We start from the raw sequence: 12,981 nt of genomic DNA, 5'->3' as shown, positions 1-12,981 counted from the left end.
CAGTGCATGAGATCCCCCACCCCACAACACGGTTGTACAGCCCTGCAGCCCCCTCATCACAGCATTTCTCCTTCCAAGGAGCACCGCTTGTTGCCCCTGAACCCAGCACCAACATGCAGAATGCTGTCCTGGAGAAGAGTGGGTTACCTACCTCCCATGTGAAGAGTGCCTTGGAGATTTTTAAATTTTTTTTTTTCTGAATTACACTAGTTAAAAGGCATCTGCAGGCAGAGCATCACATCCCATTGCAGCCAATAAATCAGCCATGGCAACCCTGGAAGGAAGTGTGGGTGCTTCTCCAGCTGAGAAATGACACCCAGGACTAGTGTCTTTTAATGTAAGTGTATGGGCAGGAGCAGAAGGTAATCAGGTGGTTAATGAAGCTTGATGTGTATGAAGTCCATGGAAATAACTCATATTTTGTTTTAATTGCTAGCGTGTCTGTCTTTGCTTTCATCAAAAGAGTGTGGTGATATCCAAGAGTGGTATTTCGATGCCTGAAATGCTCCTCATATAAATAGAACAAGCAGATCAGCATGACTGAGAGATAAAATTACCTTCTGGTCTTCAGAAACTTCAGCATGCATCTGTGCTATAGGGACCTCAGTGTGTCCCTCTTCACAGCACAAACAGATACCTTTGGAAATGGATTTGGAGGAGTCATACAAAGAGGGAGAGAATACAGAGGGGAAAATTACTCGAGCTGCAGAGGCAAAGTTGGTGAAAAAAGCTTTTCTTGAAGCCCTGAAGTCCAATGACTTTGAAACACTGGAAGAGCTCTTGAGCCAAAAGAAAATAGACGTGGACACAGTGTTTGAAGTTGAAGATGAAAACCTGATTCTGGCATCCTACAAACAAGGTAAATGTGGCAGCATTCACCAGACAGGAAGTAGAGGGGTTTGAGTGATTTTCAAGGAACTGTGGCCTTTTATCTCTTCTGAAACTGCAGCACAAGCCGATCCATAGGCAGTACCGTCTCAGTAGGCTCATATGGACAGGGCCACTGTAGTAGGGGAGCTTATCAGCTGTATGGGCTTGGTGGAGGGCAGGCCAGAGCCCAGCCTGAGCCTCCGTGCAGCAGCTGCAGGGAGTCCAGAAAGAGGAGTCCTTTGCCATTTCTTTGCAGACAACTCGGGTGCAAAGCCCAGAATAGACACATGCAGACTAAATGTGGTATATACATTTCTTACATGAACCCATTCATATATACAGACTATTTAGAAACATAAAATATTCCCTGTCTTCCATTCTCAATGGAAGTAAAGTGGATTCTCCCCAGCTCAGGGGAACTAAGGAAATCCTGTGGACCTTGGATGTTGCTGGATGGGAGAAGATTTATTTTTCCAAATGACAGAAAGTGAGGATGTGCTAGTTTATCAAAACAGAAAAATAATCTGGAAAAACAAAACCTGAACAATCAACACAACATCTGTTTTGGAGTGTAGAAACTAGTTCCCAGCCAGATACTGAAAGAGTTTCCAAAACCTTACAACTTAAAGCAATAAACCAAGTTTGCTCTTTGCTAAAATCAACATACTTCATGACCTACTTGCTAACAGACTCTTTGTGTGTATTTAGAAAACAGTAATGATCAGTCTCTGCCAGAAGTTAATAGTATGTGGAGATAAACACTTCCAGTAGCAGCAGCACAGCAAATGCACTTTCTCTTCTGTGGCATGACGAAGGTACTATCTCCCCTCTTCTCTTTATCTGTTTACCCCTTATTTAATGATTGGTTCCTGCTTTTTTGATTTCTTCAGGGTGAGGATGATGCAGTCATGAGGTATTTCCCTTAGGGACAGTGTATGAACTAAGCCACACAGTGCTGAATTTATCTTAAAATATACCTTCTTCTGTCCTCAGCAGGCTAAAATGCAGTCTGGTTGTGGTTTGAGACTACAGGATTAATGCATAGATTTTTAATCATAGATCATTTGACTGCAATCATTAACTAGTGTCTTTTGAAGAATTCTCTTTGTTTTCCAAAAAGTAGAGAGAGAGGAAAATACACCCTTATGGCCTAAATCACAGTATTGTATTCACTTTGTCTGAAAGTCAGGAAACACTTCTATCAACACTTGTGTAAATTTTACTTTTTTTCTGAATGCTAGATAACTGTGTTATTAAAAGGGGGTTTCCTCAAGGATGAAGAGGGGAGAAAAATTCACCACCCCACCATTCTGACAGTCTGAGCTTTGCCATAGCCCTTAGTGATGAAGTGGAAAAGAGATGTCATGAGTGACAGAGTGACTTTTCTTCCTCTCTTCCAAAGAGGCTGAGAGCTCTCAAAGACACTGACCTTGCTTGCACCATGGCTTTTTTATGTTACTAACAAAAGCAACAGGTAAGGTGAATGAGGTTTCCCATGGAGCCCACGCCTGCCTCCTGCTCAGTGTCTGTCCCTGTCCCTCTGAGCTCAGAGATGTCTGCAGGTTTGGGCAGAGGTCATGGGAGATGCTCCCTGGGGATGTCTCAGCACAACTCACCTGCAAGCAGCACAGGCAACAGAAATCAATGGTGAACTCAGGCAGGAAAATTGTGGCTATAAAAAGTGGTACCTTGGCTTTTAAGTACAACTTTCCTGCTGTTAATATATAAAATATGGCTTACATCTGGCCATAAACAGGAGACCCAGCCCTATGTGAGATAAGCTGGCAGTGCATCACAGCTCACCAGTAACAAGGGGGAACACGTGGAGTTGGAAAGGGAGGGGATTTAAGAAGCTTGCTCTGCTGTATGCAGAGACTTTGGGATAGAGCCCACCTTCTCTGTGCCTGGTTTGAGGGTATATGATGAGAAGGTTGCCCTAACAGAGTTGCCAGTGTAACCTGCACAGTCAGCAGGTTGAGTGTTCTCAGAGGAAGCTGTCACCCTGCTCAGACACTCTGAGGCTTCAGGGCTGCTGCCCTTGCCATTTACAGTGTGGGGTCCTTGAGGACTGGTTCTGGCAGTCCCAAGTATTTGGTCCTATAGTAGATGACATGATCTGCAGTTTATTGCCCCTATCTGAAAATATACTTGTAATAGATTTAGGAGGGAAGAAAAATTTTAATCCATTTCTCCCTGACACCAGCACTGTGTTTCCTTCCTTCTAGTACCTCATGAATACTGTAAAAACTGTATAAATACGACATTAGCCAGAGACTAAAAAAGGAAGGTTTGAATTAATTTAACCCCACTATACATCTTCAGTGTTTTTTCTGTGTTTTTTACATGGTAACAGATTTCAACCAGGCAGTGGTCCAAGGAGAAATAGATAAATCAAACCCACAGAATTTTGTAGTCACGTTCTAGCTAAGATGCAGCTGCTGTATCTGAAAAAAAAAAAAAAAAATCTAGACTTCTCTTGTCCTTCTGCGCATTATTATAATGCTTTATTATTTTTAAACAAGTGATTATAGTAATCACTTCTGAGACTGTATCTGTGCAGTCATTAAGCATGTAGTCCTATTCTGGGAACAAGTATTTTTGTGTTATTTGGTCTTGCACCTGTTTGTAAGTAACAAAAAAAAATAGAAAAATAAAAAATCCATTGTGACATTTTCTGAGAAAAATCCAAACATTGTGAAGCCAAATTTCCTGCTAAAGTGTCACTGTTTCTATTTGGCTCTTCAGCCTAACTTACATCAGCATCCAATCTCCTCACTCCATGCTCCTCAGGGCAGTAGCTGGCAGGAGGTCCCTGACACAGCTGCAGCCACATTATCAGGGGTCACATTATCAGGATGTGTAAGGCATCCGTGGAGGTTGCATCCAGCTCCTGACATGCAAGATCCTGTCATGTCCCACACAAAAAGAGTAGGATGAGCTGTCTCTTGAGTCATTGTCCTAAGTAAACGCTGCCATCTTATTCCAATGCCACCTTTGTTTAGCTATTGGTAGGCTAAAGATCCCACTTTCCCCATATTTTTTAGCTGGTGGCATTTCAAAATCTCTACACATTTTTTTTTTTTTTAAATCTACACAAGTCACAAAAAAATCTAATAGCTTATTTCAGAGTACATCTACATGGGAATTATCTCTCCAAAAGGCAGGTTATTCAGCACATGTAGTAACAGTGCTTAATGAAAATGAAGTTACGCTTGAGAGAACTTTGTGTGCACTATGCTGGTGAAATTACAGTAAATTACATTAAAACTCCAACCCTGCCTTCCCCTTCAATTATTCTCAGTAGGTACATAGTCCAAAGAAAAGTCTTTGCCAAGGCTGGTAACGTATTCTCACTTTGTACAGGGTACTGGCTGCCTAGCTATAAATTAAAAATATCCTGGGCAACTGGACTTCATCTAGCTGTCATGTATGGACATCTGGAGAGTCTTTCAGTCCTCCTCAATCACAAAGCTACAATCAACTGCCGGCCCAATGGAAAAGCTGCGATCCACGTAGCCTGTGAAATGGCAAATGTTGAGTGTCTCAAGATCCTTTGCAACCATGGAGCTAAGCTGAACTGCTTTTCAATGAGCGGGCAGGCGCCCTTGCACTTCTGTACGACACGAACCTCCATGCCTTGTGCCCAGCAGCTGCTTTGGAGAGGTAAGGTAAAGCTCAGGAGCACCTCTCATGCCATGGACAAAGATACTGGGCATGGTCTGGGCTTTTACTTAGCAGGCAATTTCTCAAAGCAGGTGTGTATTTTTCCCTTCCATCCACAGGTGACTCATGTCTTCATCTCAGATTCCTTGTCCTCATCTCTTTGATCAGAGGAAGTTTTTCCCATTCTGTTTCCTCACCTCATCTATCTTTCCCTTTCCCTAGCCACTGGTCCTTGCTACAAGATTTTTTCCCTTTTCAGTGTCTCCAGCCCACTGTCCAATCAGTCCATTAGCAGCAGAGCTCCTCCGAATTAGGGACTCCCTATTTCTCTTGGGTTTTTTCCTGTCTTTTTCGTCTAGGTTTACTATTGAGCTCTTTTCACATGAAAGGGCACCCCTCCTCTTCTTTCTTGTTTAAATTTCCTGGACCTGAGTAAAATTCTTCCAACCACTTGTTTTTTTGAGATCTGGCCTTGAAATATTGGACGCAGTTTTTTGTACCATCTTTTCATTTGTCATGGATGCAGCCAAACTCATGCATCTATGCAGGCCTTGGAGAAAAAAAAAAAAAGGTAATTTTTTAAGATTTTTGCTTTCCCCAGAGTAAGGTACATTATGCTGCTGGCCATCTGTAACAACTGAAGCTATAAATAGATGTAATTCTTCCATAAATGTATTTGTCACACTCTATTTTCTGAACAGAAGGGTACTGACACAGGACACAGTACAAGAAACACAGTTCAAGTCTTTAGTTACAAACAGAGAGCCTCCCCTATTTATCACACTGTGCCATGGCAATACAAATGATTTTGGGTTGGTTTTGTTACATGAGTTGCTATTGAAGGCTTTTCCTGAGATGCAAAGCCCAAGTGCAAAGCCCATGCTTTGTGGGCAAGGCAATCTGCAGTCATAAATGAATAACAACATTGCTTTTCTTCTGATGGAAAGATAAATATTATTTTGTTTGGTAGAAAGGAAAATAAATGCTGCCAGTTGTATCCTGCCCAAAGCAAACAGTCCTGACAGCAGGAGTTGAATTTGCTAGCATAGAAAAGCTTAAAAGTCAAATGTACTCTTATGAAATGCAGCATAGGATGAATGCAAGTGAAAGGATGTATTCTGCAGTCTTTCTCCACCCCCGCATCGACAACAGCATAACAGAACTTTAAAAGCCACCCTTCCTCCCAAAGCACTCGTTAAGCTCTGATCCCCATATGAGCTGAATGCTGAGACTCCAAATAGAATGGGAAAGGTCTGGAGCAAACCGTGTCAGATGTGCACATTCACAGAGCAGCACCCCCCAAGAGCTAAAGCCAGGGTGCCAGTTAATGTCCCTGCGCCAAAGTTTCCAAGATGCATCTTCCACCTGCCATCTCCACTCAGTGGTGTCCCTTGGGATCCATCCAGGTGACTGCAGTTTAATCCCCTCTGGTTGGCGCGACAGCGCAGGCAGTGCTGATCCCACGCCTGGTTACCACCTCCAAACTTGGATTGCCGATGCTGCCTCAGGGACATCGAACACAACTAACACTCAACACGGCTTAACAGCATTAGCGCTCGGGTTTTCCTGACCAGAGGCAGTTTCTGACCCCTTTTCCTCGCGATCTCTGCCCCTTGCTCCCGGGCAAGCGCCGGGCCCGGCTCGCTGCTCGGCAGATGGTGCTGTTGCTCCAGCTGCGGCCGCCGCTCCGCGCGGACGGGGCGCTCGGACCCTCTCCCCAGCACTTCGGAAACAGGATCCGGACCCCAGCCGCATCCCTGGCAAGGCGGTCTTTAATATCATCCACGGATCTGTCATAAAATGTCCTTCCATCCAGGCTCGCGTTAACGAGGTGCTGCAGGGAGTGTTCTCAGGGTACAGAGCAGAGCAGAGCTGTTCTTTGGAGTAGGAGTAATGCTCTCCTTTCTCCAGCAGTTCTCAATATACAGGAAAAAGCATTTTACACAGAAACTTGGGCTTGCATGCTGCTCTGAAATAGAATGCTCCGATAAGGTCTTCCAGCTTGGGGCCAGCATATCAGATCTGAAGCTGGACCCAAGAATCTTAAGTTTCTAGGAGCTTCGCTGGAGACTTAAGTAATGCAGGATCCATGCTATTTTCATTTACATATGTGTCTTTCATGCCAGTTTCCCACCCTGACCTTTTCCTTGGGAAGAAGGGCCCAAGCAGAGAGAGGGCCAAACAAATGTTTCGTTGCCTTCATTCTTCCCCACCATCTTTCTTTGGCAGGAGCAAATGTGAATATAAGAACAAACAACAAAGATGAGGAGACTCCTCTGCACGTTGTTGCACGTTTGGGTGTCCCAGAGCTCGTGGCCTTTTACGTGGAACAGGGAGCACAGGTAGATGCTCTCAATGCCTACATGGAGACGCCCCTGGCCTGTGCAGCCTACTGGGCTCTTCACTATAAGGATCAGATATACAGCCGGGATCACCACCTCATCTGTCGGATGCTCCTAGACTATAACGCTGAAGTGAATGCTCGTGATGAGGATTTCAAATCACCACTCCACAAAGCTGCCTGGAACTGTGATCATGTCCTGCTGCATATGCTGCTGGAGGCAGGAGCAGAAGCAAACATCATGGATGTCAATGGCTGTGCACCCCTACAGTATATCATAAAAGTGACATCTGTGCGGCCAGCTGCTCAGCCAGACATCTGCTACCAGCTGCTACTGAATCATGGAGCAGCTAGGATATATCCTCTGCAATTCCACAAGGTTAAGGATGTCTTCGTACAGCAGGGATATGGAGAGGCATGATGTCTTGAACAGGAATGGGTTGAGAGATCAAACTTCAGGATAGAGTGGTATCTTTATTTGCTGGAGTCCTGTCAGTGTGGGCTCTGAATGCCCAAAACATTGTGAGATGACCTACTGTAGGAGTGGTATCATTCAACTGAAGTGAAATTACAATTGCCCATACCAGAAACCAGATCCAGATCTAATTTTTCCTCTTAACCAACCTGAAATGCCAAACCCTAAATGCTGGTTGAAGCCTAATTTTTCAGAGCAGATTCATTTTCTCATTCCAGAGAACTCATATCCCATTGTCAAATCTGGCTTCATACAGGTTTAAATGAGTTATATGAAATGCGTATTTCATGGTCGCCACTGAATATTAGAGATGAGACTGCTTGATTCAGTTTGTCACATCTGACCTTTAAAAATTTATTCAAATCTATTCAAAATGAAATGCATCTCAACAAAGCTTTGGATTATTCCCAGGAAATGTGAGAATTAAGGGGAAATGCTAGGCCTGGGCTCATAGCTGATGACCAAATTAAAAAAAAAAAAAGGAAAAAGAATTGCAGGATCCCTCCTGAAAACTTCTTAAACACCTGCAAAGCCCAAAACACTGACAGAAGGACCTGCGAGTTTTGTTATATCACACAACTAAGTAAGCTTGCTGAAGTCAGAACTTATTCTCTCTCATCCAGTGCCCTAAGCAACATTTTGCAGTTCCCCCACTGCATATGTAAAGTTTTAACAAGCCAAGAAACCAGAAGCTTTTGAATAAAGTGCCAAAATTTTAGTTGTGCCCTCTTGAACCCAGGATGAGCAGGTTCTGTCTGTAGCAGAAAGATGCTTAGTCCCCTAGAGGGCATTTGATAACAAGGTCTGGACTCTCCTCTTCCTACCTCCTATTTCATGAAGTGGGTCTCTCTCTTCCAAACCATTATTTCCCCATCTGTAAAAATGAAGGATGATATTTATCCCAGAGGGATGTTCTGCAGTTTTGTTTGTGAAACCTGGTGACTGTATGGGACAAAATTGGGTGAATGCAATGTTATCTCCTGCATGTGAGTGACAATAGACTGGGTTTTTTCCCTGTTGAGCTGAAATTACTGGACAGAACAGTTGTTTTAGGGGCCTTGTGTGGCTTGAAAGCCTTACTTCTGAGCTGTCTTTTCTCCTGGTCATATTTTAAATTTTTCTGTAACAATGCATTTTTGATTCATATGACGGGATTTTTTTCTGTTCCTGAGCTGCATAAGCTGAAGATTTGTGCATGGCTTTGCCTGGTGTTGAGTCACTCAGCCCAGCTATGAACAAGCTATCTCTAGATTTGGGTGATAAAGCCCACCCCATCTAGATTTCTGGGGAGATCTAAGACAGCACTTCTGTGTGGTGTTAATCTGGGGATGAGGCTGGGGTTTCTTGCTGTGCTTGCACAGACTAATGTGGAGGGGCCTTGCATCTTTTGCATCTCCAGCCTTATCCTCTTGTAATCGTTTGGCAATGTCAGTCTCAGTTTGCTGTTGCACAGTGCCAAGCACCCAGCCAAGCCCCAGCTTCCTGGCAATATTCATGGTCTCCATGCATCCTGCTTGCAGGTGCTACAAGCCTGTCACTCGCACCCCAGAGCTGTGGAGGTAGTCGTCAACTCCTATGAACACATCAAATCGACATCTAAGTGGAAAGCAGCCATACCTGAGGATGTCTTGGAGGTAAGCTCTCAATGAGTTATAACTGAGTAAAATCCAGGCTTATTATTTGCATAACCCATACCCAACCATAAGAAAGAAGGAACACTTTTGAAAGACAAGAACATCTCAGAGGATGGGGACTTCCCCACTTAGTATCTCTCATTTGACAAAAGCATATCACTCACTGAAAAAAGACATATTTTTGAGATATTTTAATTGCAACGTTAGCCTTTGGAGCACCCCCTGTCAAAGGTACAGCAGGAGTTCAGCTGTCCCTGCACTCAGCAAGTGAAAAGATTCTGGCTGTGATTGGTGCTTCTTCAGATCTGTCAATATGTATATTTATATATTTTTTAAGTCATCAGATATTTTTTAAGTGTCGTATTACACGGGTATGACTATGCACCTCTAGGTTCTGTTGCATGGGTCAGATTTCTGTGAACAGAGTGAGTTAGCTGCAAATGCAAGGGAGACTTTAAATGAAAAATAAGAGATTAAAGAGGAAAAGATGTTGTCAAAAGGCAAAATTGTGGGACAAACTACATGCTTTGACATAATTATCCCTTTAATTCAAAAACCCTCATAGTCCAAATATTCCAGTTGCCTTAAAACACGCTTGTGGTTTTCTTTACAGCAGCATCAGGATTTCTATGACTCTTTGTTCACTGTGTGCAGCAATTCACCACGGTCACTGATGCACTTATGCAGATGTGCTATTCGGGCAATATTGTCAGAAAGGTGCCACCGAGAAGTCCCCCTGCTCTCCATCCCTCTGTCCATGAAGAAGTACTTGCTGCTGGAACCAGAAGGAATCATCTACTGAGCCACCACAGAGCAGGCACTGGCATCTCCCTTCCCAGATCCATATGCCTCTGTGGGGTGCCAGAGAACCAGGCACAATCCTGACAGAGCCCTGTGCATGTGTCCATTTGCTGGCCAGCCGGCAAGCTGGGCTGGCATTTACTGGCTCTCCTTGGAGCTGCTCTCTTTCCCTACACTGAGAAATCACTGCTGCAGGCTGCAGTGTGTACGGGGGAGGCAGAGCTGGAAAGGCCCCTGCTCTGAACACAAACAGGGCACACACTGCTTTGTTCAGCCTAGCTTAAACAGTGCTGCTGCTTCCTTCAGTATTTATACCACTGCCTGCTAGACAGCATTAGCTTAAATCTGAGCAACCTTTCATATTGTTTCACGATGATTTTCTTCAGCTGTCATTTTGGGAGTAAAAGAAAGGATACTGTCAAAAAATAAGTCACAGAAATGCTTTCCCAGAAAGAAATAAGCAAACTGATTTGAATTGTGGCCACAGACAGGTCTTCAGTAGTTTCTGTATTTTCCTATGCACTGACTCTCAATTCAGTGTTAGTTCACTGTTCACTACCTGTCTGTATCTTATAAAACTTTGTCATATTTATCCTTTTTAATGGTAAGATTTTTTTTCCTTTTTCAACCACAGTGTGTAAACAAGATAGAAATAAGCAACCCTGACATTTTTGTATGTTGATGTTCAAGCCAGGTAGCTTTTAGCATATGCTGTGTCTGTTCCCACTCTCACTGTGACCAATGATAAATTAATATCCCAGTGTCAAGAAAGGTGAAAAAAACTTGCCCCGAAACCCGCACAGCTGTACTTTTACCCATCCCTATACCTCTCTGAATGGTGTTGGATGTGATCTGGGAAGCATATGACCCTTCTCTTCATTGACTACAAAATGAACCTAGCCTGCTAGCATGGACTATACACCTCATTTTTGGCAGCTAAGTGCAGGTGAGAGGAATCCCACATTAACCAAAAGGTGTTTCCAAGATGAAGATGAGTTGGCTGTGCTGTTACAGACCTGCCAGGCCCCCTGATTTGCAATTCCTGTGCTTTTGGACCTGCCAGCATTGGTTTCCTTTACTTCTGACCAAGCTACTTCCTCCAGTCCAGGAAGATGAAATGCAGGGCAGTGGCAGTTCACACAGCAAATATCCCACAGCAAGCACAAGTGTGTGATCTGACCTACATGTAAACCCTAATTTTCTTCCTTTTTTTAGTTTGATGCAACCCATCTGGGCTGTTCCAGTTTTTTTAGATCCTGAAAATTCTTGCCTCTGTGAAAAGAGAGGTGAGCCATGCCTGCCACTGGGAGCCACTAACTCCTGACTTCTCATTGCATCTCCTTATCATTATTGTTATCTCTTTGTGAAACAGACCACAGCACACTAGGCTCTTCCCAGACAAACAGGAGCAGCCAAGCTGTTCAAGTGTCTCTGCGTCTCACAAAGTGGCAACCACAGCATTTGAAGAAATGTGCACATTATTTAGCATTACAAATCACTTCCCTTTCCTTTCATCTCAGTTTTCATTAATTAAAACATTTACACTGCGTACAAGAATCCAATTCATGGGCCTGTTTATGTTTAGCTAGACAGGAATGAAGATTGCTATTTAGCAGTTTCCTATTCCAATAAGGAATTTCAAAGTGAACACAGACCATGAGTAAATGCTTTCTTATGTGAATAAAGTCATAATACAGGTCCCTGTACTTTACTAAACCAATGAGAGATTTCTGTACAGCTGCAGAGATGTCTCTATCAGAGATACTATGGTAATTTACTGGGGAGAACAATTCAGCATCTGGGACAGGTTTTCTATAGAAAAATCTGCTTGAGGCACGTCCAGGTCAGTGGGATCCACTGGATTCTGCACTGCAGAAAAACAGTGAAATTGGAAAGATGAAAAAGCATAGGTTAGCTAAACCCACTGCTTTTCTAGGTGATGCATCTCTTTAAGTCAGGCATGAGGAAGAGGATTTGCCAACTGGTGAAGGCAAGAAATGTTTGTTGCTTTCTGAACAGTATGACAATGGGGCAAGTTGGGTAGTCCAGAAGAGACAGATGGAGGTAGTTGATTTTATTGGAAACACATCCCCACACTGGCTGCTTCTGAAAGTGAAATTCTGCACCTGGAAAAGAGACGTTTAAGGCAGAACAATAGCAGCATTTTCTGACCTGTGGTAGCCAGGACTCTCTTGCTGAGAGAGAAGAATAAAGGCTGTCACCAGTGTTCCTAAATTCCCTCTGATCCTTCCCCTCTGCAGTGAACACGCTTAATTTTTATTCTGTGGGCACCCAGGCTCACTTCCAAGCTTTGTACCAAGCAGGTGCCAGATTATAGCCATTGTGGTATCTGACAGGGAGCACAGTGGGATCAGGCTGATTATAGTCATAGGAATTTGCAAGCTGTTAAAAACACTAGAGAACATCACTATCACAGAAAAAAAGACCTGATTGATGCACTTTAATTGCTTCTGCTGTTGAAGTTAGAAAGACCAAGAGTAAGCAAACTTCAGTATTTGTTCCTTCTTAGCACTTTTTTCCTCTCTTACTGCACTCTATTCCCATACACTGGATGGAGTCGCTCATGTGAGGTGTGGGAGTACCTGATAATAACATCATCATTTATTAAATTCATGGGATGCACAAAGGAGGGGCAGGCACTGATCTCTTCTCTGCGGTGACCAGTGACAGAACCCAAGGGAGTGGCCTGAAGTTGTGTCAGGGGAGGTTTAGGTCAGATATTAGAAAAAGGTTCGTTACCCACGGTGGTTGGGCTCTGGAACAGGCTCCCCAGGGAAGTGGTCACAGCACCAAGCCTGACAGAATTCAAGAAGCATTTGGACAATGCTCTCAGGCTTATGGTGTGACTCTTGGAAATGGTCCTGTGCAAGGCCAGGAGGTGGACTCAACGATCGTTGTGGGTCCCTTCCAACTCAGCTTATTCTGGGATTCTGTGAGATGTCTTGAAATTTCATACTGTCATATAATTCCTGATCATGCTTTTGTATTTTCAAAGCTGCATCAGATTGGATGACTCCACATGGAAGAGAGACCTCTACACCACAGGTTTGAGCACAGTCACAACCTAAAATGACAGAAAATTGTTTTCAGCATTGTTTGCTGTCCTCTGTGAAATAAGTTGCTTTTTGCCTTTTGGCTTCTTAATACAGATGTAGACATGTTTGAAACATTTCCAC

At 43.6% G+C, this 12,981-nt stretch overlaps 1 protein-coding gene across 1 annotated transcript; it reads left to right on the top strand.

Annotated features, from left to right (window-relative positions):
- Nucleotides 1-597: 597 nt before the first annotated feature.
- ASB4 (ankyrin repeat and SOCS box containing 4) lies at nt 598-10,376 on the top strand. The gene is made up of 5 exons (XM_048322641.1): nt 598-859; nt 4,234-4,533; nt 6,763-7,253; nt 8,870-8,983; nt 9,597-10,376. Exons 1-5 carry the CDS (start codon nt 646-648, stop codon nt 9,783-9,785), a joined length of 1,308 nt encoding a protein of 435 aa, XP_048178598.1. The 5' UTR covers nt 598-645; the 3' UTR covers nt 9,786-10,376.
- Nucleotides 10,377-12,981: the final 2,605 nt, after the last annotated feature.

The sequence above is a fragment of the Corvus hawaiiensis genome, chromosome 1 (genome assembly GCF_020740725.1).
Source record: "Corvus hawaiiensis isolate bCorHaw1 chromosome 1, bCorHaw1.pri.cur, whole genome shotgun sequence".
NCBI classification, from domain to species: Eukaryota; Metazoa; Chordata; class Aves; order Passeriformes; family Corvidae; genus Corvus; species Corvus hawaiiensis.
The sequence above is the reverse complement of the archived record's forward strand: the minus strand, read 5'-3'. Positions and strand labels throughout refer to the sequence as shown.